Source organism: Salmo salar, chromosome ssa21 (assembly GCF_905237065.1).
Source record: "Salmo salar chromosome ssa21, Ssal_v3.1, whole genome shotgun sequence".
NCBI classification, from domain to species: domain Eukaryota; kingdom Metazoa; phylum Chordata; class Actinopteri; order Salmoniformes; family Salmonidae; genus Salmo; species Salmo salar.
In genome coordinates, this window is record NC_059462.1 from 34,456,371 (window position 1) to 34,482,613 (window position 26,243).

Sequence of the window (26,243 nt, forward strand, 5' to 3'; positions counted from 1 at the left end):
AAAAATTACAGACCTCTACATGCTTTGTAAGTAGGAAAACCTGCAAAATCGGCAGTGTATCAAATACTTGTTCTCCCCACTGTAAATCTCACTGATCATCCCCATAGCCAACACCTCAATTGGCCGCCTTTCCTTCCAGTTCTCTGCTGCAAGTGACTGGAACGAATTGCAAAAATCGCTGAAGCTGGAGACTTTAATTTCCCTCACCAACTTTAAACATCAGCTATCTGAGCAGCTAACCGATCGCTGCAGCTGTACATAGTCCATCTGTAAATAGCCCATCCAATCTACCTACCTCATCCCCACACTGTTTTTATTTACCTTTCTGCTCTTTTGCACACCAGTATCTCCACTTGCACATCATCATCTGCTCATTTATCACTCATCATCTGCTCATTTATCACTCCAGTGTCAATCTGCTAAATTGTAATTCTATGCTACAATGGCCTATTTATTGCCTACCTCCTCATGCCTTTTGCACACACTGTATATAGACTTCCTTTTTTTTCTACTGTGTCATTGACTTGTTTATTGTGTTATTGGCATGTTTATTGTTTATTCCATGTGTTAGTCTGTGTTGTCTGTGTCACACTGCTTTGCTTTATCTTGGCCAGGTCGCAGTTGTAAATGAGAACTTGTTCTCAACTAGCCTACCTTGTTAAATAAAGGTAAAATAAAAATTTGTTTTTCAACAGGACAATGACCCAAAACACATCCAGGCTGTGTAAGGGCTATTTGACCTAGAAGGAGAGTGATGGAGTGCTGCATCAGATGGCCTGGCCTCCACAATCACCTGACCTCAACCCAATTCAGATGGTTTGGGATGAGTTGCATCGCAGAGTGAACGAAAAGCAGCCAACAAGTGTGCAGCATATGTGGGAACTCCTTCAAGACTGTTGGAAAAGCATTCTTCATGAAGCTGGTTGAGAGAATGTCGGTTGAGAGTGTGCAAAGCTGGAATCAAAGCTGGTTGAGAGTGTGCAAAGCTGTCATCAAGGCTAAAGGTGGCTACTTTGAAGAATCTAAAATATATTTGTGCCTTTGGAAAGTATTCAGACCCCTTGAATTTTTTTTCTACATTTTGTTACGTTACAGCCTTATTCTAAACATTTTTTATATTTTTTTTAATCGCAGCTTTCTACACACAATACCCCATAATGAGAAAGCGAAAACAGCAATTTAGAATTTTGGGCAAATTTATACAAATAAAACAGAAAGACCTTATTTACATAAGTATTCAGACTCTTTGCTATGAGACTCGAAATTGAGCTCAGATGCATCCTGTTTCCATTGGTCTTTTTAAAAAAATTTATTTCACCTTTATTTAACCAGGTAGGCTAGTTGAGAACAAGTACTCATTTACAACTGCGACCTGGCCAAGATGAAGCAAAGCACTGCGACAAAAACAACAACACAGAGTTACACATAAACAAATGTATAGTCAATAACACAATAGAAAAGTCTATGCACAGTGTGTGCAAATGTAGAAAAGTAGGGAGGTAAGGCAATAAATAGGCCATAGAGGCGAAATAATTACAATTTAGCATTAACACTGGAGTGATAGGTGTGCAGATGATGATGTGCAAGTAGACATACTGGGTGCAAAAGAGCAAGAAGATAAGTAACAATATGGGGATGAGGTAGTTGGGTGTGCAATTTACAGATTGGCTGTGTACAGGTACAGTGATCGGTAAGCTGCTCTGACAGCTGATGCTTAAAGTTAGAGAGGGAGATAGAAGACTCCAGCTTCAGTGATTTTTGCAATTCGTTCCAGTCATTGGCAGCAGAGAACTGGAAAGAAAGGCGGCCAAAGGAATTGTTGGCTTTGGGGGTGACCAGTGAAATATACCTGCTGGTGAGCGTGCTACGGGTGGGTGCTGCTATGGTGACCAGTGAGCTGAGATAAGACGGTGCTTTACCAAGCATAGACTTATAGATGACCTGGAGCCAGTGGGTTTGGCGACGAATATGTAGTGAGGGCCAGCCAACGAGTACATACAGGTCGCAGTGGTGGGTAGTATTTGGGGCTTTGGTGACCAAACGGATGGCACTCTGATAGACTACATCCAATTTGCTGAGTAGTGTGTTGGAGGCTATTTTGTAAATGACATTGCCGAAGTCAAGGATCGGTAGGATAGTCAGTTTTAAGAGGGTATGTTTGGCAGCATGAGTGAAGGAGGCTTTGTTGCGAAATAGGAAGCCGATTCTAGATTTCATTTTGGATTGGAGATGCTTAATGTGAGTCTAGAAGGAGAGTTTACAGTCTAACCAGACACCTAGGTATTTGTAGTTGTCCACATATTCTAAGTCAGAACCGTCCAGAGTAGTGATGCTAGTCGGGCGGGAGGGTGCATGCAGCGATCGGTTGAAAAGCATGCACTTAGTTGTACTTGCATTTAAAAGCAGTTGGAGGCCTTGGAAGGAGTGTGGTATGGCATTGAAGCTTGATTGGAGGTTTGTTAGCACAGTGTCCAAAGACGGGCCAGATGTATATAGAATGGTGTCATCTGCGTAGAAGTGGATCAGAGAATCACCAGCTGCAAGCAGCAGCAAGAGCGACATCATTGATATATACAGAGAAAAGAGTCGGCCTTGAGAGGATTCTACAAATTGATTGGAGTCCACTTGTGGTAAATTCCATTGATTGGACATGATTTGGAAAGGCACACACCTGTCTATATAAGGTCCCACAGTTGACAGTGCACGTCAGAGCAAAACCCAAGCCATGTGGTCGAAGGAATTGTCCGTACAGCTCTGAGACAGGATTGTGTCGAGGCACAGATCTGGGGAAGGGTGGAAAGAAATGTCTGCAGCATTGAAGGTCCCCAAGAACACAGTGGCCTCCATCATTCTTAAATGGAAGAGGTTTTGAACCAGCAAGACTCTTTCTAGAGCTGGCCACCCGTCCAAACTGAGCAATTGGGGGTGAAGGTCCTTGGTCAGGAAGGTGACCAAAAGCCCGATGGTCACTCTGACAGAACTCTGGAGTTCCTCTGTGGAGACAGAAAAACCTTCCAGAAGGACAACCATCTCTGCAGCACTCCACAAATCAAGCCTTTACGGTAGCGCGGCCAGACAGAAGCCACTCCTCAGTAAAAGGCATATAACAGCCCTCTTGGAGTTTGCCAAAAGGCACCCAAAGACTCTCAGACCATGAGAAACAAGATTCTCAGGTCGGATGAAACCAAGAAAAAAACACTTTGGCCTGAATGCCAAGCGTCACGTCTGGAGGAAACCTGGCACCATCCCGACATGGAAGCACGGTGGTGACAGCATCACACTATGGGGATGTTTTACAGCGGCAGGGACTGGAAGACTAGTCAGGATCGAGGCAAAGATGAACAGAGCAAAGTACAGAGAGATCCTCGGTGAAAATCTGCTCCAGAGTGCTCCGGACCTCAGACTGGGGCAAAGGTTCACCTTCCAATTGGACAACGACCTGAAGCACACAGCCATGACAATGCAGGAGTGGCTTCGGGACAAGTCTCTGAATATCACTGAGTGGCCCAGCTATAGCTGGACTTGAACCCGATCGAAGATCTCTGGAGAAACCTGAAAATAGCTGTGGAGCAACGTTTCCCATCCAACCTGACAAAGCTTGAGAGGATCTGCAACGAAGAATGGGAGAAACTCCCCAACTACAGGTCTGCCAAGCTTGTAGCGTCATACCCAAGAAGACTTGAGGCTGTATTTGCTGCCAAAGGTGCTTCAACAAAGTACTGAGTTAAGGTCTGAAAACTTACAGTTGAAGTCGGAAGTTAACATACACCTTAGTGAAATACATTTAAACTCAGTTTTTCACAATTCATGACATTTAATCCTAGTAAACATTCCCTGTCTTAGGTCAATTAGGATCATCAATTTATTTTAAGAATCTGAAATGTCAGAATAATAGTTGAGAGAATGATTTATTTCAGCTTTTATTTCTTTCATCACATTCCCAGTGGGTCAGAAGTTTACATACACTCAATTAGTATTTGGTAGCATTGCCTATAAATTGTTTAACTTGGGTCAAACATTTCAGGAATTCTTTCACAAGCTTCCCACAATAAGTTGGGTAAATATTCGCCCATTCCTCCTGACAGAGCCGGTGTAACTGAGTCAGGTTTTGTCACGTCCTGACCAGCAGAGGGAGTAATTGTATTATATTTGGTCAGGACGTGGCAGAGGGGTATTTGTTTCATATGGTTCGGGTTGTGTGTTATTTAAGGGGTGTTTGGTTTATGTAGTCTGGGGTTTGAGTATTGTTCTAGTGTTGGTTTTCTATGGTTTTCTAGTCTGTCTATTTCTGTGTGGTTTGTGTGGCTCCCGATCAGGAACAGCTGTACATTGTTGTTCCTGATTGGGAGTCATATATTAGATGCTTGCTTTCACCTGGAGATTTGTGGGTAGTTGTATTTTGCACTGCTGTGAGTAGTAGCCTGTGAAACTGTTGGTCTGGCGTTCTTTGTTTTCCTTGTGTTCACATTTAGTTAATAAAATATAATGATGAACATGCAACCCGCTGCGCCTTGGTCCTCTCTACCCAACGACACCCGTTACAGAACTACCCACCAAGCAGTGGAGGAAGGAGCGACAACAGGTGGAATATCGTGAGTCATGGACTTGGGAGGAGATTCTGGCCAGAGAGGGCCCATGGAGGAAGTCTGGGGAGGACCGGAATTGCTACTGGGGAATACGGCTGGCGAGGAAGCCGGAGAGGCAACCCCAATAAATTTTTTTTGGGGGGGGGGTACACGGGTAGGTTGGCTGGGCGAGGATTAAGTCCCAAGCCAAATCCCTGTGTTTTTTCCAAACAACCATTGACTGGACAGGTCCTGTGCTTTGGGGTGATGGGTGCGGTGACGAGGCCGGGTATTTTCAGGCCGGTATGCGCATTACCAGCGCCCCGCATGTGCCAGGGGAAAGTGGGCATCCAGCCAGTAGGGGTGATGCCAGTCCTGCGCTCGAGACCGCCAGTGCGCCTCTACGGTCCAGTGTTTCCCGCTCCCCGCATTAGCCCTGAGGTGCGTGTCTCCAGGCTGACACGTCCAGCACCACGCATCAAGCTTCCAGTGAGTCAGCCCAGTCCAACTCAGCCTGTTCCTGCTCCCCGTACTAGCCCGGAGGTGCGTGTCCCCAAACTGGCACTTCCAGCACCACGCATCAGGCTTCCAGTGCGTCAGCCCACTCCAACTCGGCCGGTTCCTGCTCCCCGCATTAGCCCTGAGGTGCGTGTCCCCAGGCTGGTACCTCCACTACCAGCCCCACGCATCAGGCTTCCAGTGTGTCAGACCAGGCTAGAGTGTCCGGCGACAGTGCCTCGTCCAGGGTGTCCGGCGACAGTGCCTCGTCCAGGGTGTCCGGCGACAGTGCCTCGTCCAGGGTGTCCGGCGACAGTGCCTCGTCCAGGGTGTCCGGCGACAGTGCCTCGTCCAGAGTGTCCGGCGACAGTGCCTCGTCCAGAGTGTCCGGCGACAGTGCCTCGTCCAGAGTGTCCGGCGACAGTGCCTCGTCCAGAGTGTCCGGCGACAGTGCCTCGTCCAGAGTGTCCGGCGACAGTGCCTCGTCCAGAGTGTCCGGCGACAGTGCCTCGTCCAGAGTGTCCGGCGACAGTGCCTCGTCCAGAGTGTCCGGCGACAGTGCCTCGTCCAGAGTGTCCGGCGACAGTGCCTCGTCCAGAGTGTCCGGCGACAGTGCCTCGTCCAAGCTGTCTACAGCTTGGAACCGAATGAGTCTGCCTACGGCCCGGAGCTAAGAGACTCTGTCTATAGTCTGGAGGATAGTAGGCCAGAACCAGAGCCACCTCCAGTATAGGTGGGTTGGGGAGGGGGGGTGTTGCACAGGTGCCGTCGTTGACGGCAGCCACCCTCCCTTCCCTCCCTTTAGTTTAGGGGGAATTTTATATATATATATTTTTTTTATGTTTTTTTTTTTTTCTTCTTTTGAGGTGCATCCAGAGTCTGCACCTTTAGTTGGGGTACTGTCCTGACTAGCAGAGGGAGTAATTGTATTATATTTGGTCAGGACGTGGCAGAGGGGTATTTGTTTCATATGGTTCGGGTTGTGTGTGTTATTTAAGGGGTGTTTGGTTTATGTAGTCTGGGGTTTGAGTATTGTTCTAGTGTTGGTTTGCTAGTCTGTCTATTTCTGTGTGGTTTGTGTGGCTCCCGATCAGGAACAGCTGTACATCGTTGTTCCTGATTGGGAGTCATATATTAGATGCTTGTTTTCACCTGGGGATTTGTGGGTAGTTGTATTTTGCACTGCTGTGAGTATTAGCCTGTGAAACTGTCGGTCTGGCGTTCTTTGTTTTTCCTGTGTTCACATTTAGTTCACATTTAGTTCATAAAATATAATGATGAACATGCAACCCGCTGCGCCTTGGTCCTCTCTACCCAACGACACCCGTTACAGGTTTGTAGGCCTCCTTGCTCGCACACGCTTTTTCAGTTCTGCCCACACATTTTCTATAGGATTGAGGTCAGGGCTTTGTGATGGCCACTCCAATACCTTGACTTTGGTGTCCTTAAGCCGTTTTGCCACAACTTTGGAAGTATGCTTGGCTTCATTGTCCATTTGGAAGACCCATTTGCGACCAAGCTTTAACTTCCTGACTGATGTCTTGAGATGTTGCTTCAATATATCCACATAATTTTCCTCCCACATGATGCCATCTATTTTGTGAAGTGCTGTCACGACTTCCGCCTAAGTCGGTCCCTCTCCTTGTTCGGGTGGCGTTTGGCAGTCGGCGTCACCGGCCTCCTAGCCACCGCCGATCCACTTTTCATTTTCCATTTGTTTTGTCTTAGTCTTACACACCTGGTTTCACTCACCCAATTACCTGTTTATTATTTAACCCTCTGTTCCCCATGATTGTTTGCATTTTCGGTCTGTTACTGTGTGCTCGTATGTTACTTTGTACATTTGTCATTTTGAGTAAAAATACGTTGATTACTCATATGCTGTCCTGCACCTGACTCTCTACACCAGCTACACACAGGACCATTACAGAATCACTCACCCGAAGAATGGAGTCAGCAGGAGCAGATGCCCTCCCAGTTGCAGTGGAGGAGCGCGTTCAGCACCAAATTACGTTCATCTCTAGGAGACAGAACACGTCTCCTTCCTGAGCGTTATGACGGCTACGTGTTCTCATGGTGTTTATACTTGCGTACTATTGTTTGTACAGATGAACGTGGTACCTTCAGGCGTTTGGAAATTGCTCCCAAGGATGAACCAGACTTGTGGAGGTCTACAATTTCTTGGCTGAGTTCTTTTAATTTTCTCTTGATGTCAAGCAAAGAGGTACTGAGTTTGAAGGTAGGCCTTGAAATACATCCACAGGTACACCTCCAATTGACTCAAATGATTTCAAAAGCCATGACATCATTTTCTGGAATTTTCCAAGCTCTTTAAAGGCAGTCAACTTACTGTATGTAAACTTCTGACCCACTGGAATTGTGAAATAATCTGTAAACAATTATTGTAAAAATTACTTGTGTCATGCACAAAGTACATGTCCTAACCGACTTGCCAAAACTATAGTTTATTAACAAGAAATGTGTGGAGTGGTTGGAAAACGAGTTTTAATGACTCCATCCTAAGTGTATGTAAACTTCTGACTTCATCTGTATGTAAATGTGATATTTCAATTTTTGATCAATTAGCAAATATTTGTAAAAACCTGTTTTTGCTTTGTCATTAAGGGGGTATTGTGTGTAGATTGAGGGGGGAGGGGAGAAACTATTTCATACATTTTAGAATAAGGCTGTAACCTAACAAAATATGGAAAAAGTCAAGGGGTCTGAATACTTGCCGAAGGCCACCCTTTATCAGGGCACAAGGCAAGACCCAAATGCAGACACAGGAGGCAGATGCTAGAGCTCTGATATTTATTATAACAAAGGGAGTAGGCAAAGGCAGGTCAGGGGACAGGCAAGAGTTCATAAACCAGGTCAGAGTCCAAACAGTACCATATGATAGGCAGTCTCGAGGTCAGGCCAGGCAGGGGTCAGAAACCAGATCCGAGTCCAAAAAAGGTACAAGGGGATAGGCAGGCTGGTAGTCAGAACAAGCAAAGTGGTCAGGCAGATGGGTTCGGAGTCAGGACAGGCAAGGGTCGAAACCAGGAGGACTAGAAACAGACTGGGAAAAAATGGGAGCAAGGAAAACCGCTAGTTGACTTGGCAAACGAGACAAACTGGCAGAGAGACAGGGATATATACACCGGGGATAATAAGCGACACCTGGAGGAGGTGGAGACAATCAGATAATGGTGGCAGCATAGCGGTTAAGAGCACTGGGCCAGTAACAGAAAGGTCACAGGTTTGAATCCCTGAGCCGACTAGATGAAAAATCTGTCAATATGCTCTTGAGCAAGGCATGTAACCCTAGTTGTTCTGGACACGAGTGCCTGCTAAATGTAAAAATGTAATATATATACTTAATGTTACCAGTGAATGCAGTTTTTGTGAACTAGAAACTGAATCTATTGAACACTTATTCTGTAATTGTTTATATAGTGAAGTGTTCTGGACTGATGTAAAAATACATCTTGGCCTCAAATTGCATACAACCATTGAAATTTCTAAGTTTGACATTTTATTTTACTACACTGATTCCACAATTGAACGTGAGTATGTCATAAATCTCTTTATTTTATTAGGAAAATATTTCATACACAAATCAAAATTTATGAAGAAAAAGCCCCTTTTCTTAATTTTTTTTAATCTGATTTGGAAAACTATTTAGAGTCTTTAAAACGTATACAAAACAAAATGTCAAAAAAATGTATTCGCTATATGTCTGTATTTGATTTGATATAATGTGGAATCGTTTTTTTCCACGTTTTTTTCTCACTTCTTTGGAATCCCTCTGGATGTTATGTTTATGTTTTGCATGTTACTGTTTAAAATAACATTTAAAAAAAATTAAAAATTTTTTTTTAAAACATTGTGTTGTTATTTCGCTGAACACTAAATGGTTTAATTTTATTTTTGGCAGTGAAACGAGGCTTCTCAGGGGAGAAAAAAACTTCACCCAAATGTATAGCCCAGTTGGAAAATATAAATTAACTGTTTGAAAATGTGAAGAAATGTAAAAACTTTTTTTTTTAAACATATGTGAATCAAATTTGTATTATGCGTACTCCCGACGACATTACCCCAGTTTGGGAATACTTGTATTAGGATATCATATTAGAACACAAAAACAGTCCAGCAATATTAAGAAATGTTTTGGACCTCTGTGTAACCCCACCCCTAGAAGCTTGGTCACCCCAGAGACTGACAGCACAGCGTGATTTTTAGGTGCAGCTGTTGTCTCACTCAGCTGCCACATATGGAAAGTAGCTTTCCCACTCCTTATATGGACACATTGGAGATGCAAAACGGATGTCGGTGCAACATTTATTATTGTCCCTTGATTTTCTGGCTGGAGCCAGTTTTCTGATAATAATGCATATAAAACACCGATAAAATACGATTCGTCTTCAGAAAAATACATTCTTGTTTAATTACTCTGAAATAAGTTTATATTTGTGATAACTGACAAGTATTTACGTTTTTTCACATTTAAAGATCTTGTTTTACTCCGGAAGAAATGTGGTTGAGGTCCTTTTATTTCCGTGTCTGGGGAGATAAGTGGTGTGATTTCAGCGTCTGCCTTGCACAGTTAAAAAATGCAGGTTTGTCAACTTATAACACCCTTTCTAGCTATAGAAAAACTAGTAATGAAGGTCATAGCAGACGTTTTGAGCAGTATGAGTATATGTTCGCACGCCACCTTGATTGGGACATAGCTAACGTTAGCTGCATTTAAAGGTTAGCCAATGTTCGCTAGCTGTAATACCACAGATAAAAGGTGGTTACCGGTAGTTATAAGTATCTTTTGGTAATGCCAAAGAGCCTAGCTATAGATAGTTTTTAAACCATGTGGCAAACCAACAACACTGTTTGAGTGCTTAAATAAAACTTCAATGATCTGTTATTTCTCAATCTCAGGACCCTAACGCAGATACCGAGTGGAATGATATCCTGAGGAAGAAGGGGATCCTTCCTCCCAAGGAGAAAACTCAGGATGAGGTTGATGAGGACGCTCTAGAGCAGCAGATTCTTCTTCAGCAAGAATCTGTTGGTAAGAGGTGGCTATTAATATCATATAGTTACCTCTGTGACTAGGTTTCTCCTGAACTGGTCTAGAAATAGTTTTTGTTATTCTTAATTTTTAACTAACAGGACAGGGTTTTGGAAGGCTGATCCTTGGCCAACAGCATCCTCTGTTAGTAGTTTTAACACCTTAAATGATACTTTTTCTGACTTGTATTTCCTGTGGTGTTTTGTGACCAGTAAAAACCTATGAAAGCATGACTCTGGACCAGCTGGATGAGAACGAGGATGACTTCAGTGAAGAGGATGAGGCTGCCATAGAGATTTACAGGTTTCAAAGCATTACTAAGATGGTACCAACAGGTATTGGCAGCCATATGGCCCGGGGCCATAGCTGAGCAATCGGGCAAGTTGAGCCGGCTCTGTGGATTCCCCATTGGGCATGTTGATTATTTTATTGAAAACAACCTAAGTGCAAAGAATTTCTGATTCCTCCCCTATGTCTGTGTGTAAACAGCACATTTTAAGTCTTTGGGGAACTAAAAATACTCACTTGATGTGCAAGTGCCTTTCAGACCTTAATGTCAGTCCATTAATACAACTTACTGCCATTAAAAGAGATGTTTAAAAATGTAAAGCTCCATTGTGGCTACCATGTTAATGGTGATATAGCCTTTTGCATCCCACATAGAGAATGACAATGTTATGACCTTGTTATTGCCAGAATGAACCTACATTGCCTTAACTCTCTCCATTTCCTTCTCACCAGGCAAAAGAGGCTTGCAGAATGGAAAGCCACCCAGATAAAGAATTGCTTTGGAGAAGTAGTGGAGATTTCTGGGCAGGACTACATCAAGGAGGTGAACAAAGCTGGAGAGGGCATCTGGGTTGTGCTGCATCTCTACAAACAGGGGTGAGAGTTCTGTTCGATTTTTTTTATTTTTTTATTTCTTTCTTCGAGATCTGATAACTTTATTGGCCAAGACCTTATTTGAAAATCATGAAACAAGGTTTTCCTTTTTTTTGTTCATATAAGCCTGATTAACAGTGGTCTTTTTTTTCTCAACTTTTTTTTGTTCATATAAGCCTGATTAACAGTGGTCTTTTTTAAAATTGCACTGAATAGGTCTATCTGCCAAATACATAGATTTAACTAATTTACCATTGTAATTGAATCTCTCTGTTCCATTCTCTTATCCTCCCAGAATTCCTCTGTGCACCCTGATAAACCAGCATCTGTCAGAGATGGCCAGGAAATTCCCCCAGACCAAGTTCCTCAAGTCCATCTCCACCACATGCATCCCCAACTACCCTGACCACAACCTACCCACCATCTTTGTCTACCACGAGGGAGAGATGAAGGCACAGTACATCGGGCCTCTGGTCTTCGGGGGCATGAACCTCAAAGTTGAGGGTAAGAGACAATCACCTCAGCTAGACTTTCATAGAATACTATTAGCAACATGATATGGTAGTTTGTGCTGTTCAGTGTGTATACTTCTCACCCTCAGATTTGTGCATTGTCAGTTTTGAATGACAATTTCTTTCTCTACTAGATATTTAAATCTGCTTTATCCTATCATCCTCAGAGCTGGAGTGGAGGTTATCAGAATCTGGCGCTGTCAAGACAGACCTGGAAGAAAACCCCAAGAAGCAGATTGAAGACAAGCTGATGTCGTCGATCCGATCCACTCTCCCCACACGGAAAGACAGTGACTCCGAAGAGGACTAGCCGCGTAACACCAAATAACATTACTCTTAACGCTCAACCATCACTGTTTGTAAGGATGGCTCTCTCCTGTGGTGATGTGAACTGCACACCTCTCCCTCTATGCTATCTCAGTCAGCAGAGAGGCTCCATCAGAGTACTATGCCTCCCCGGTTGAAAGATCTTATGTTACGAGATCATTCTCCTAAATCAGATCTGAACTTGTTTTTACAGAACATTTGGTTATTTAACATATACATTTCATAAGAAATGACAATAGAAATGAATACATTTGTAATTGTTTAAATTAAATGTAAGTAGCCATTCACCCATGCCATAATCAGTTGACGCTTTTTATAAAGTGTTCACCCTGATCTGTGTAACCATCACATAAAGGACTACTTTGATGTATTTGACTGTGTTCAGAGGTGTTCACTGTTCAGAGATTGCAGTCTGAATTTGTATGTGCAATTGTCTACAAAATGGCAAAGTACAGAATCCTCATCATAAATCACTAAATATTTACCAACGGAAATCAAGAAGACACTTCACAATCTGCAATTTATTTCTCAAAAATATCAAGTCCATTGCCAGAGAACACAGGATGCTGCTTCTGTCTGTCCCTCAGTCTGCCATTTTGTGCTCAATGTTCAGGGGGGGTTGCAGTGTGCTGATGTCTTCTGTCCAGTTATTCCAAAGTCAGATTTTTACATCACACATCAGAGTGCTTCTGTGTAGCAGGGAATAGAGAGAACCTCGGTCATAGTTTGTGGCATTTCTTAAATTGTCTACTTTGTTCTAACTTATGTAGATTCTAGTCAGGGGTAGTATATACTGTATGTCTAAAGTACATATTGTACCTTGATTGAGCCTTGCGAACTGGCTACAGAAAGACTGTGGTCCTCAACCTCTAAGAGAAAGGCACTGCAGAAGCTTTCAAACTCTTGAGCTTCAATCAGAAAAAGCTACACGGACATTGCTGACCTGCAAACCGATATTTAATTTCAGAATTGGTTAAAATTACGTAAAGGTCAGGGTTAAGGGTTTGGTTAAGGTTCGTCGGTCTTGCAGGTCAGAAGTGTCCATGTCTCCTGCTTCAATATTGATATTCTGCTAATCAAGGTTGAAACAGCACAGGGTCTTTACCAAAAGCATGAGCTGCTTCTTTCTCCTCTGAGACAGTTTGGGTGACAGGCGCATCAGCGGGTGCACTGAATGGGACTAGAGAGGGGAATGCCTGTTAGATTCCAATCACATGTAATTACTAAATAATCAGATCAATGAAACATGTTATAACAAATACAGCATGTTATCATCTAAAGACAAAATCCCATACTGTGCTGTCCAGGAAATCCAATGACACTTTTGCTTATATGCCTGAGACATTGTACATGGTTGTTTGAGGGTGTGTACATAGTTCTAATTTGCTCTCAGACATAATTCACTGACATTCTGAAGCAATATGGAAATACAGTTTGTGCATCAAGGAGTCTTCCTCTACTTACCGCATGCTGTACAGAGTCTACCGAGTTGGCCTTTGAATAGTGAAACAGGAACTGACGAAAAGAGCATATACAAAGTCAACACTGTTCCAAAGACAAATATTGCACCTGCAAGTTTACCTCAGTATTTTGTGGAATAAGGTATAAACAAGTATTTAGGAATAGGGTGTGATATTGTTGAGGAACTTACTCTTTTGAAAACATTCTGAACTTGCTCCTGTGACGGGGAGAGGGACAGGGAGAGAATAATTACACTGGCGTCAGAGCTGCTGTCATATATAATCTGCGATAAGATTGAGTCATACGGTAGCTAAGCCTTACCTCATTCTGATCTCTCCCCATCATATCACCAACATCAGTCTGGATCCCAGGACCCTGCAGCAGACAAATCAATGGTCAATGATAAAACACAAGTCTATAACACAAAAGGCACTAAACCCAAGCAAACATAAAAGCTGTTGTACATGGCATCCATTGTCTACTGTATACTGTACCCATTGCAAAGTAATGATCATGTCTCTGTCATCGGTGTGTCTAGTTGATAGGAGTGGGGGGAAGTCCTAAATATTCTTATTACCCTCATCCTGTCCCCCACCAGTCTGATTTAAGTTGGAGTGACTCACTCGTGTGTCCCCAACCCCCTCTCCACGTATAACCTAGCCCAGCCACCACAAGTAACAAGAGGCACCATTTCATTTGGTTGGAATCACCTGCTGACCCCTTATCACACAAGGATGAGATTTCTCCAGTGGTGCAAACAAAGTAGACAACACTAATGCCATCTGGGACCAGAACTCTCCTCTGATGAACGCAGTAGAGGACTGAGATGTTTAAACAGTGAAAGACTGACACACAGAGATACAGAGAGTGATACACATTCAAGGCATATATTGAATGATTTGGGTCTAGAATAACTTCATACTACATTTTAACACTTTGCCTCTGGTATCAGGTAAGGAAATGTGTCCTTGTTGTCAATCTAATAATCCGTTCATAAGTAATTCATAATTTATTTAAAAACTAATTTCACAATATTTGTTTGAATTACACAATTGCCTTTTATTTGCACTTTTCAGGTATAGGCATGCAAAAAAAAAAAATCCCATACCCTTCTGAAAGCAATTCCATGTTCACACTCTTTGTATGGACTAGCCTCTACAAAAAGAAAAAAAGTAAGTTTCAAAAGTATACATTTGTTTATTTTATCAATCTATAACATACAATAAAAATACATGTAATAGCCAACAATATCAACAATATAAATAGCTAATTCAAAAAAAAAAAAAAATCGATTTCAGATTTTAAGATTTAGATAGCCTAAATTATACAGAAATGTTGAAGTTAATTTAAATTATATAAATAATCTCTCTCACCTGTCGCCTTCCAACATCCAAGGCACCAGACCAATTGAAGTATGCAAAGGTGTTGAAGATACGAAGTGCTCATCTCGAGCTATGAGATTCTAATGCGCGTTGGTGAGGGTATAGGCGCTCTGTGTTTGGTTTGGTGGTCTGCCCGAGGAAGTCTTGTTATATTGCCACGTCAGGGTACAGAATTTAACTCTACTGACTATCTCATCCGACATAATTATATAGGCTATAACTTTGATGGAAGAAGCATCATCTCCCACGCAGAGGTGACCAATCAACGTCCCACTGGTCTCATTGGTCATCAGCTGAGTGTTTGTGCGCAAGTCCCCTCTCCCTTGTCATTTTGAACGGTTTAAAGATACATTTAGATATGGAAACTAAATCAAAGAAATCCATCAAAAACAAGATGTCAACCAAACATAAAATTGGAATGGAAGTTATACAACTGGTGTCAAATATTTTTTCAGTACACTTGATTATAGGACATGGTGATGAATAATGACCCCGTGATGTTCAAGTTCATTGAAAACCATAAACAACCAAGTAAATGTTGGGGAGTAACAGATTACATGCAATCTCTTACATGTAAGGGATTACAAAAAGCTGTAACAGTAATACGTTACATTACCAGCAAAAATATTGTAACCAGATTACAGATACTTTTGAAAAACTAGATGATTACTTCGAAGATTACTTTTAAATTCAGAAATAATGTTTGCCAAGAAAGTATTTGACACTTCTCTCTTTTCTCAATGACATTCATACATCATTGAAAATAGGCGCAAATTTAAATTTGTTCAACGTGAGCGAGTCTGACCATAAATCAGAGACCACTATGATGACACCCCAAATGGGTTTTATGGATCGCGGGAAAAGAGCAGGAATAGGCTTTTGTAGGCTACAGTCCAAGTGATTTCTTCCAATGGTGTGACTGCTGTCGGCATCCAAAGATTATCCAACTTGAATAAACGCTTGGAGATAAGGATGACAGCAGTGGTGTAGTTTACGGTGATACTGATATCACTTATTATTGATATCTACATAGCGCATTGATGTGAATCACACTGCTGCTTTTTCATTTAGCTATTTGCGCCTTATGGATTGTGGTTGTTGTGAATGGCTGTTCACAAATCTAAATGTGTATTTGAACCCAATAATGGTTCAATTCCAGAAGTTGAAGCTGCCTATCAATCATTGTTTTTTGAACCAGCGGACAGACAGTGAAAAAAAATCCATAGGCCTAATGGACACATGCTCAAACTCGCTCACTTTTGATAGACATAAAGGGACAATCTGTAGTTGCTACTTCCATTTTTAGATTTATAAATTATATACAGTACCAGTAAAAAGTTTGGACACCTACTCATTCAAGGGCCAAAAAAGTGTTAAACAAATCAATTATATTTAATATTTTCAAATCTTCAAAGTAACCACCCTTTGCCTTGATGACAACTTTGCACACTCTTGGCATTCTCCATCTTCATGAGGAATGCTTTTACAACAGTCTTGAAGGAGTTCCCACATATGCTGAGCACTTGTTGGCCACTTTTCTTTCATTCTGCGGTCCAACTCATCCCAAACCATCTCAATTGGGATGAGGTCGGGTGGTTGTGGGGGCCAGGTCATCTGATGCAGCACTTCGTCACTCTCCTTCTTGGCCAAATAGCTCTTACATAGCCTGGATGTGTGTTTGGGGTAATTGTCCTGTTGAAAAACAAATGATAGTCCCACTAAGCGCAAACCAGATGGGATGATGTATAGCTGCAGAATTCTGTGGTAGCCATGCAGGTTAAGTGTGCCATGAATTTTAAATAAATCACAGACAGTGTCACCAACAAAGCACCCCCACACCATCACACCTGCTCCTCCATGCTTCACGGTGGGAAGCACACATGCAGAGATCATCTGTTCACCTACTCTGCATCTCACAAAGACATGGCGGTTGGAACCAAAAATCTCAAATTTGGACTCATCAGACCAAACGACAGATTTCCACCAATCTAATGTCAATTGCTTGTGTATCTTGGCCCACAGCAAGTCTCTTCTTATTATTGGTGTCCTTTAGTAGTGGTTTCTTTTCAGCAATTCGACCATGAAGGCCTGATTCACGCAGTCTCCTCTGAACAGTTGATGTTGAGGTGTGTCTGTTACTTGAACTCTGTGAAGCATTTATTTGGGCTGCAATTTCTGAGGTTGGTACTTCTAATGAACTTATCCTCTGCGCAGAGGTAACTCTGGGTCTTCCTTTCCTGTGGCGGTCCTCATGAGAGCCAGTTTCATCATAGCGCTTGATGGTTTTTGCGACTACACTTGAAGAAAATTTCAAAGTAACTTAATGTAATGGATGTCACATATCTGTGTGTGTATCTATTTACCAATCTTTTCAGTCTGTGATCTTGAGAATGAAATCAGTGAATTCTTTTGAATGAAAATGTGTCATCTACATTTACATTTTTGTCACTTAGCAATCGCTCTTATCCAGAGCAACTTACAGTTAGTGCATTCATCTTAAGATAGCTAGGGGAGACAGCCACATATCACAGTCATAGTACAAGTAGCTTACAGTTTTTCCTCAATAAAGTAGCTATCAGCAAAGACAAGGGCCAGGGTTATCTTAAGAAAAGCAAGGGTGTTAGTCTCATTTGCCTCTTCTAATCTTACCTAATTGAAGCTACATGAATGTCAGTGTTATCTGTGTACATTTAATTATATTTAAGTGTAATTTTTCAGTCTTCATTAGTTTGACCACAGAGAATGACTGTGATTGCTGGGGCCGGTTTCCGTATGTAAGTGTGAAGACTGAAGTGTGGGTCGGTGTATCGAGTTTCACCTGGAGACAATATTCGAGAGAGGCTGTGGATTTGCTGTACCTGTTCGATTGACCATGGATGGAAAATAGGGCAGAACACTGAAGGAGACCCAGACACCCGCCTTGGAACATGTAAAACACAACCACATGTAAATTCTCCATGCTGTCTGTTTAGTCTATGTCAATTAGTAGTTATGATTGCTTATAACATGGTTATGAATGCTTATTACATCCTATAACATCCTGCTTCAGACAGAGTCACCATGCTCTATGATGGAAAAACAAAAGCTTTTGCGGTTAGACTTCAGCTTAACATATCCTTACTGTGTTCTAGGTTCCCTGAGCAGTGATTCTATGTTGTATCGACCATATTATACTAAACAAAAATATAAACGCAACATGTGAAGTGTTGGTCCCATGTTTCATGAGCTGAAATAAAAGATCCCAGAAATGTTCCATACGCACAAAAAGCTTATTTTTCTCAAAGGTTGTGCACAAATTTGTTTACTTCCCTGTTAATGAGCATTTCTCCTTTGCCAAAATAATCCATCCACCTGACAGGTGTGGCATATCAAGAAGCTGATTAAACAGCAGGATCATTACACAGGTGCACCTTGTGCTGGGGACAATAAAATGCCACTCTAAAATGTGCAGTTTTGTCACACAACACTATGCCACTGATGTCTCAAGTTGAGGGAGAGTCCAATTGGCATGCTCACTGCAGGAATGTCCACCAGAGCTGTTGCCAGAGAATTGAATGTTCATTTCTCTACCATAAGTCGCCTGTAATGTCGTTTTAGAGAATTTGGTAGTACGTCCAACCGGCATCACAACCGCAGACCACATGTAACCACCCCATTCCAGGACCTCCACATCCGGCTTCTTCACTTGCGGGATATTCTGAGACCTACGACCAGGACAGTTGATGAAATTCTGGGTTTGCACAACCAAAGAATTTCTGCCCAAACTGTCAGAAACAGTCTCAGGGAAGCTCATCGTCGTCCTCACTAGGGTCTTGACCTGACTGCAGTTCGGCATCGTAACCGACATCAGTGGGCAAATGCTCCCCTTCGATGGCCACTGGCATGCTGGGGATGTGTGCTCTTCACAGATGAATCCCGGTTTTAATTGTACCGGGCAGATGGCAGACAAAATGAATGGAGTTGTGGGGGAGAGCGGTTTGCTGATGTCAACACTGTGAACAGAATGCCCTATGGCGGCAGTGGGGTTATGGTATGGGCAGGCATAAGCTACGGACAACGAACACAATTGCATTTTATCAATGGCAATTTGAATGCACAGAGATACCGTGACAACATCCTGAGGCCTATTGTCGTGCCATTCATCCACCGCCATTACTTCATGTTTCAGCATGATAATACAATTCCTGGAAGCTGAAAATGTACTAGTTCTTCCATAACCTGCATACTCACCAGACATGTCACCGATTGAGCAAGTTTGGGATGCTCTGGATCGACATGTACGACAGCGTGTTCCAGTTCCCGCCAATATCCAGCAACTTCGCACAGCCATTGAAGAGGAGCGGGATCACATTCCACAGGCCACAATCAACAGCCTGATCAACTCTGTGTGAAGGAGATGTGTTGCGCTGCATGAGGCAAATAGTTGTCACACCAGATACTGACTGGTTTTCTCATCCACGCCCCTACCTTTTTTTAAGGTATCTGTGACCAACAGATGCATATCTGTATTCCCAGTCATGTGAAATCCATAGATCAGTGCCTCATTTATTTATTTAAATTGATTGATTTCCTTATATGAACTGTAAATCAGTAAAACCTTTGAAATTGTTGTATGTTGCGTATATATTTTTGTTCAGTGTAGAAAGGACAGTACATTTCAGAGATGAGCCTCAGAGACAGGTGGGAAGATTTATACCTCTAATAAGCCATTGTATTGATTTGCCAACACTGTAATCTGGATTGAGGGACCAACTACAGCCAACCTAGAGGCATGGCTCAAAAAAGGGTTTAGGCGGTGGCCTCGTCAGGGGGCGTGGCAATAGGCACGGTCAGCCCGTCGGCACAGCTGAGTTGTACAGAACATTTTGGCGGTGTAGAGAAAATATTGAAGTTTTAAAGCTAATTTCCGGCAATTCTTTGCATTTTGCCATGTCTATTGCTGTGTTATTTTGCTCAAGCATAATAACAAAATAAATATTGCTAAATTAATCGTTTTTGGAATTTTCATTCTCCCCGACTGTCTAGCTTTTATTGTGGTGATTGTAAATTCTCAAAGATTATATTATTTAAAAAAATATATACCGTAATTTCCGGACTATTAAGCGCACCTGAATATAAGCCGCACCCACTGAATAATTTTTACATTTTTATTTTGAACATAAATAAGCCGCACATGTCTATAAGCCGCAGGTGCCTACCGGTACATTGAAACAAATTAACTTTACACAGGCTTTAACGAAACACGGCTTGTAACAAAAATAAATAGGCCTTAACGAAACACGGCTTGTAACAAAAATAAAAAAAATAGCAGAAAGCTTTAGTTGTCTTTTTGCACTGAGTCAATTCCTCACGCTGCTGTTTCCAACGTCTTATCATCGACTCATTAAGACCAAGCTCCCGTGCAGCAGCTCCATTTCCTTTTCCAACAGCCAGATCAATCGCCTTCAACTTGAAAGCTGCATCATATGCATTTCTCCGTGTCTTTGCCATGATGAGGGTGACAAAATGACTACCGTAATCAGAATGATGGGAAGTTTGAGAGCACTCGATTTAATCTAAACAGTAAACAAAAAATGTGTTTGACCTTAACCCGTTCGGCAATTTCATTGGTCTAATGAAAGCTTCATGCCGGCAAAAAACTGAGCACGTCACAGAATGTGTTTTTTTGGAGAAAAAAAAATTGAAAGCGGGTAAAATCCATATTTAGCTGCGTCATTGTTTAAGCCGCGAGGTTCAAAGCCTGGGAAAAAAGTTGCTGCTTATAGTCTGGAATTTACGGTAGCTCCATTATCTTTTCTACATACTTTATATCTGGTTTAAGTCATTTCATTTTACACTGAAAGCATTTTTCCATCCTGAAAAGGAATAAAAAAAAAATAAAAAAAATAACAAATATATATATATATTTATATTTGTTATTTATTTTTTTTTTTTTAAATTCCTTTTCATAAATATATACTGCTCAAAAAAATAAAGGGAACACTTAAACAACACAATGTAACTCCAAGTCAATCACACTTCTGTGAAATCAAACTGTCCACTTAGGAAGCAACACTGATTGACAATAAATTTCACATGCTGTTGTGCAAATGGAATAGACAACAGGTGGAAATTATAGGCAATTAGCAAGACACCCCCAATAAAGGAGTGGTTCTGCAGGTGGGGACCACAGACCACTTCTCAGTTCCTATGCTTCCTGGCTGATGTTTTGGTCACTTTTGAATGCTGGCGGTGCTTTCACTCTAGTGGTAGCATGAGACGGAGTCTACAACCCACACAAGTGGCTCAGGTAGTGCAGCTCATCCAGGATGGCACATCAATGCGAGCTGTGGCAAGAAGGTTTGCTGTGTCTGTCAGCGTAGTGTCCAGAGCATGGAGGCGCTACCAGGAGACAGGCCAGTACATCAGGAGACGTGGAGGAGGCCGTAGGAGGGCAACAACCCAGCAGCAGGACCGCTACCTCCGCCTTTGTGCAAGGAGGAGTAGGAGGCCAGAGCCCTGCAAAATGACCTCCAGCAGGCCACAAATGTGCATGTGTCTGCTCAAACGGTCAGAAACAGACTCCATGAGGGTGGTATGAGGGCCCGACTTCCACAGGTGGGGGTTGTGCTTACAGCCCAACACTGTGCAGGAAGTTTGGCATTTGCCAGAGAACACCAAGATTGGCAAGTTCGCCACTGGCGCCCTGTGCTCTTCACAGATGAAAGCAGGTTCACACTGAGCACGTGACAGACGTGACAGTGTCTGGAGACGCCGTGGAGAACGTTCTGCTGCCTGCAACATCCTCCAGCATGACCGGTTTGGCGGTGGGTCAGTCATGGTGTGGGGTGGCATTTCTTGGGGGGCCGCACAGCCCTCCATGTGCTCGCCAGAGGTAGCCTGACTGCGAATAGGTACCGAGATGAGATCCTCAGACCCCTTGTGAGACCATATGCTGGTGCGGTTGGCCCTGGGTTCCTCCTAATGCAAGACAATGCTAGACCTCATGTGGCTGGAGTGTGTCAGCAGTTCCTGCAAGAGGAAGGCATTGATGCTATGGACTGGCCTGCCCGTTCCCCAGACCTGAATCCAATTGAGCACATCTGGGACATCATGTCTCGCTCCATCCACCAACGCCACGTTGCACCACAGACTGTCCAGGAGTTGGCGGATGCTTTAGTCCAGGTCTGGGAAGAGATCCCTCAGGAGACCATCCGCCACCTCATCAGGAGCATGCCCAGGCGTTGTAGGGAGGTCATACAGGCACGTGGAGGCCACACACACTACTGAGCCTCATTTTGACTTGTTTTAAGGACATTACATCAAAGTTGGATCAGCCTGTAGTGTGGTTTTCCACTTTAATTTTGAGTGCGACCCCAAATCCAGACCTCCACGGGTTGATAAATTGGATTTCCATTGATTATTTTGGTGTGATTTTGTTGTCAGCACATTCAACTATGTAACGAAAAAAGTATTTCATAAGATTATTTCATTCATTCAGATCTAGGATGTGTTATTTTAGTGTTCCCTTTATTTTTTTGAGCAGTGTACTGTTTGGACTTATGCTTAGGCGAATAATGCTTAGGCGGCCCAGCCAAGAATTTAAATGGCAGAAGAATCCATGAGTGTACTGCCTCAGATGGCTTGACCCGCAGCATTGATCTGCCCCCTGCTTTGAACCAATTAGCCCATTTGATTTTAATCCCTGCTAGCCAACAGGAACCTTTCCTGTTCAACTGTGTTTATGACTCCCACTGTTCCCACAGGTAACTCCAGAGAGATACCATACATAAAGCTAAAGCCTCACATGAGAGTGATTGTCACGATTGTCGTAAGGAGTGGACCAAAACGCAGCGGGAAAATGTATACTCATGTTTTTTTATTTGAAGAAGGAAAAACAAAATAAACACGTATACAAAACAAACGACTCCAAACAGTCCCGTCAGGTGCAACAAACACTAAACCAGGAAATAACTACCCACAAACCCCCATAGAACAAACACCCCTATAAATAGGACCTTCAATCAGAAGCAACGAGAAGCAGCTGCCTCCAATTGAAGGTCAACCCAATAAACACCACATAGAAATAGACCAACTAGAAATAACATAGAAATACACTAACATAGAACATAACCCAAACAACCCCGAAACACCTTAAAACAAACACCCCCTGCCACGCCCTGACCAAACTACAATAACAAACAGCCCCTTTACTGGTCAGGACGTGACAGTGATAAAGGGGGAGATAGAAGGCTGTACAGAGCGAGAAAGAGATACAGTAGATGAAATGAGAGGCAGAGAAAGAAATGCCAAAAAGGAGAGAGGTGGAATGAGAGAGAGAGCAGTTACCTGATAGCCGATGCTCATATTCTCCATTAAGTAGGAACCTTGTTTTATATGAGTATCGCTGAGACTGCGTCAGGGTCTGAAGAGTCCTCTAAAGAGGGCCACAATCTATCTCATAATGAGCCTCAGAACAGCACAGTGGGCCGAATGCTTTTAAATGGCCTCATCATCACTAGTTTCCTATTTTTGCTGTTCTTTTCAGGGCAATCACACTAGACAGTTGATGATTACAACACTTACATATGCATGAAACTCTGCGTATGCATGACTATTGACAGTTGCACAGACACAAGTGTTTATGACACGGAACTCATCCCTCCTCTGTTAGATGAAAGCATACTTGTTCCTTTGTAAATATCAGAATACCTATTAAACCAGGGTTAGGGTAAATGCCATTTTAATTGCAGTCAATTCTGAAAGCAAACCAAATTCCAATTCCACATTTTTCTCATGGTTTGGAATTTCAGTGTGCTCTCTGAATTTACTGGAATTTACATGGAATTGATCCCAAAACTGCATTGAACCTGGTGATTTTTGCATGATGCAGGGTAGTGCGTGTCACGTTCGTCGCAAGGATGGGACCAAAACGCAGTGGGAATGTGTATACTCATCTTCTTTATTTTGAAGAAAACCAAAATAAACACTTAATAAAAAAAACAACGACGAGAAACAGTCCAGTAAGGCACACAGCTACACATGGAACAACTACCCACAAATCCCAATGAGAAAACACTCCTATTAAATAGGACCTTCAATTAGAGGCAACGAGGAACAGCTGCCTCCAATTGAAGGTCAACCCAATAAACTAAGCATAGAAATGTAATAACTAGACACAGACAGACTAACATGGAACATTACCCCCCAAAAAACGAAACACACTAAACAAACACCCTCTGCCACGCCCTGACCAAACTACAATAACAAACAACCCCTTTTACTGGTCAGGACGTGACAGGGCGACTCTGGCTGCGCCGGCTCCGGACTGGAGGGCGACTGACTCTGCAGGCTCCGGACTGTGGGCCATCTCTGCAGGCTCCGGACCGTCTCTGCAGGCTCCGGACTGTAGGACATCGCCGGAAGCACTAGACGGGGCACTGTCGCCGGAAGCTCTGGACGGGGCACTGTCGCCGGAAGCTCTGGACGGGGCACTGTCGCCGGAAGCTCTGGACGGGGCACTGTCGCCGGAAGCTCTGGACGGGGCAGTGTCGCCGGAAGCTCTGGACGGGGCAGTGTCGCCGGAAGCTCTGGACGGGGCAGTGTCGCCGGAAGCTCTGGACGGGGATTGCACACTGAAGGCCTGATGCGTGGGGCTGGCTTTGGAGGCGCCAGACTATTTTCATGCACCACAGGGCTAGTGCGAGGAGCAGGAGCAGGACGAACTGGACTGGGCTGACGCACTGGAGGCCTAGTGCGTGGGGCTGGTACTGGAGGTACCAGACTGGAGACACGCACCTCAAGGCTAGTGCGAGGAACAGGAACAGGACGTACTGGACTGGGCTGACGCACTGGAGGCCTGGTGCGTGGTGCTGGCTTTGGAGACGCCAGACTAGAGACACGCACCTCAGGGCTAGTGCGAGGAGCAGGAACAGGATACACCGGGCCATGAACAAGCACTGGAGTTCTGGAGCGCACAGCCTGCACCACCCATCCTGGCTGGGTAGTCACAGTAGCCCTGCATGGGCGGAGTGCTGGCACAGGGCGAAATGGGCTGTGCAGAGGCCTGATGGCTGCCGTGCGTAGAGCAGGCGTAGGGTAGCCTGGGCCTAGGAGACGCACTGCGCAGGCATACTCCTACCTGGCTTGATGCCCACTCTAGCACGGCACTTGCGAGGGGCTGGGATCGCTCGCACCGGACTGTGCGTGCGCATGGGCGAGATCGTGCGCACTTCTGCATAGACCGGCGCTCTCATGATCCGCTGCTCCCCATAATAAGCACGGGGAGTTGGCTCAGGTCTATTGCCTGACCTAGCCACACTCCCCGTGTGCCCCCCCCAAAAAAAATGTATTGGGGGTGCCTCTCGGGTTTTCTTGCCAACCGTGTCCCAGCATAGCGTTCTCTCCAATCTCCTGCTGCCTCCGCTCTCCTGGCTTCCTCCACCTGTTCCCATGGGAGTCGATCCCTTCCAGCCTGGATCTCCTCCCATGTGTAGGATCCCTTTCCATCCAATATCTCCTCCCATGTCCACAAATCCAAAGAGCTCCTCTGCTGCTCCTTCCTCCGCTGCTTGGTCCGTTGGTGGTGGGTAGTTCTGTCATGTTCGTCGTAAGGATGAGACCAAAATGCAGCGGCAATGTGTATACTCATCTTCTTTATTTCGAAGAAAACCAAAATAAACACTTAATAAAAAAACGACGACAACGAGAATCAGTCCTGTAAGGCACACAGCTACACATGGAACAACTACCCACAAATCCCAATGAAAAAACACCCCTATTAAATAGGACCTTCAATTAGAGGCAACGAGGAACAGCTGCCTCCAATTGAAGGTCAACCCAATAAACTAAGCATAGAAATAGAATAACTAGACACAGACATAGAAACAGACTAACATAGAACATTACCCCAAAAACACTAAACAAACACACCCTGCCATGCCCTGACCAAACTACAATAACAAACAACCCCTTTTACTGGTCAGGACGTGACAGTGTGTGTGTGTTACAGTGAGTGAGAGCGAGAGAGTGTGTATATCTGTTTTTCTGTCAACACATAACGTTTGTGTCCTTGTCCCTAACCCAAAGTGATGACCAAACCCACTTCAGGGAAGGACTTAACGGACAGTGATACACCTCTCCCACAGTGCTGTAACCCAACATGCTGATGCTAGGCTGGATCTGGAGTCCCTTATTGGCCATGGAACTTTATAGACCTTTGGGGACAGCTGAGGAGGATTTGCCTCAGGCACTCCACTGGAATCAATCAATAAAATGTATTTATAAAGCCCTTTTAACATCAGCCGATGTCACAAAGTGCTATACAGAAACCCAGCCTAAAACCCCAAACAGCAAGCAATGCAGATGTAGAAGCATGGTGGCTAGGAAAAACTCCATAGAAAGGCAGTAACCTAGGAAGAAACCTAGAGAAGAACCAGGCTCTGAGGGGTGGTCAGTCCTCATCTGGCTGTGTCGGGTGGAGATTATAACAGTACATGGCCAAGATGTTCAAACGTTCATAGATGACCAGCAGGGTCAAATAATAATAATCACAGTGGTTGTAGAGGGTGCAACAGGTCAGCAC

The 26,243-nt window shown here is 43.6% G+C and overlaps 2 protein-coding genes across 3 annotated transcripts; one reads left to right on the top strand and one right to left on the bottom strand.

Annotated features, from left to right (window-relative positions):
* Positions 1–9,369: 9,369 nt before the first annotated feature.
* Positions 9,370–12,207, top strand: LOC106582251 (phosducin-like protein 3). Its single transcript, XM_014165135.2, has 6 exons — positions 9,370–9,667; positions 9,984–10,116; positions 10,329–10,419; positions 10,858–11,001; positions 11,294–11,502; positions 11,678–12,207. Exons 1-6 carry the CDS (start codon positions 9,662–9,664, stop codon positions 11,818–11,820), a joined length of 726 nt encoding a protein of 241 aa, XP_014020610.1. The 5' UTR covers positions 9,370–9,661; the 3' UTR covers positions 11,821–12,207.
* A 131-nt stretch (positions 12,208–12,338) lies between these two features.
* LOC106582253 (neuromedin-U) lies at positions 12,339–14,899 on the bottom strand. Of its 2 annotated transcripts, none has more exons than XM_045704712.1 (7): positions 14,672–14,899; positions 14,407–14,453; positions 13,620–13,673; positions 13,489–13,515; positions 13,302–13,352; positions 12,943–13,017; positions 12,339–12,523 (listed from the first exon to the last, which is right to left on the bottom strand). In XM_045704712.1, exons 1-7 carry the CDS (start codon positions 14,742–14,744, stop codon positions 12,509–12,511), a joined length of 342 nt encoding a protein of 113 aa, XP_045560668.1. In that variant the 5' UTR covers positions 14,745–14,899; the 3' UTR covers positions 12,339–12,508. The 2 variants fall into 2 exon arrangements, with proteins under 2 accessions (XP_045560668.1, XP_014020612.1); XM_014165137.2 differs by having other exon boundaries at positions 12,339–12,526; positions 14,672–14,897.
* Between the last annotated feature and the right edge of the window lie 11,344 nt (positions 14,900–26,243).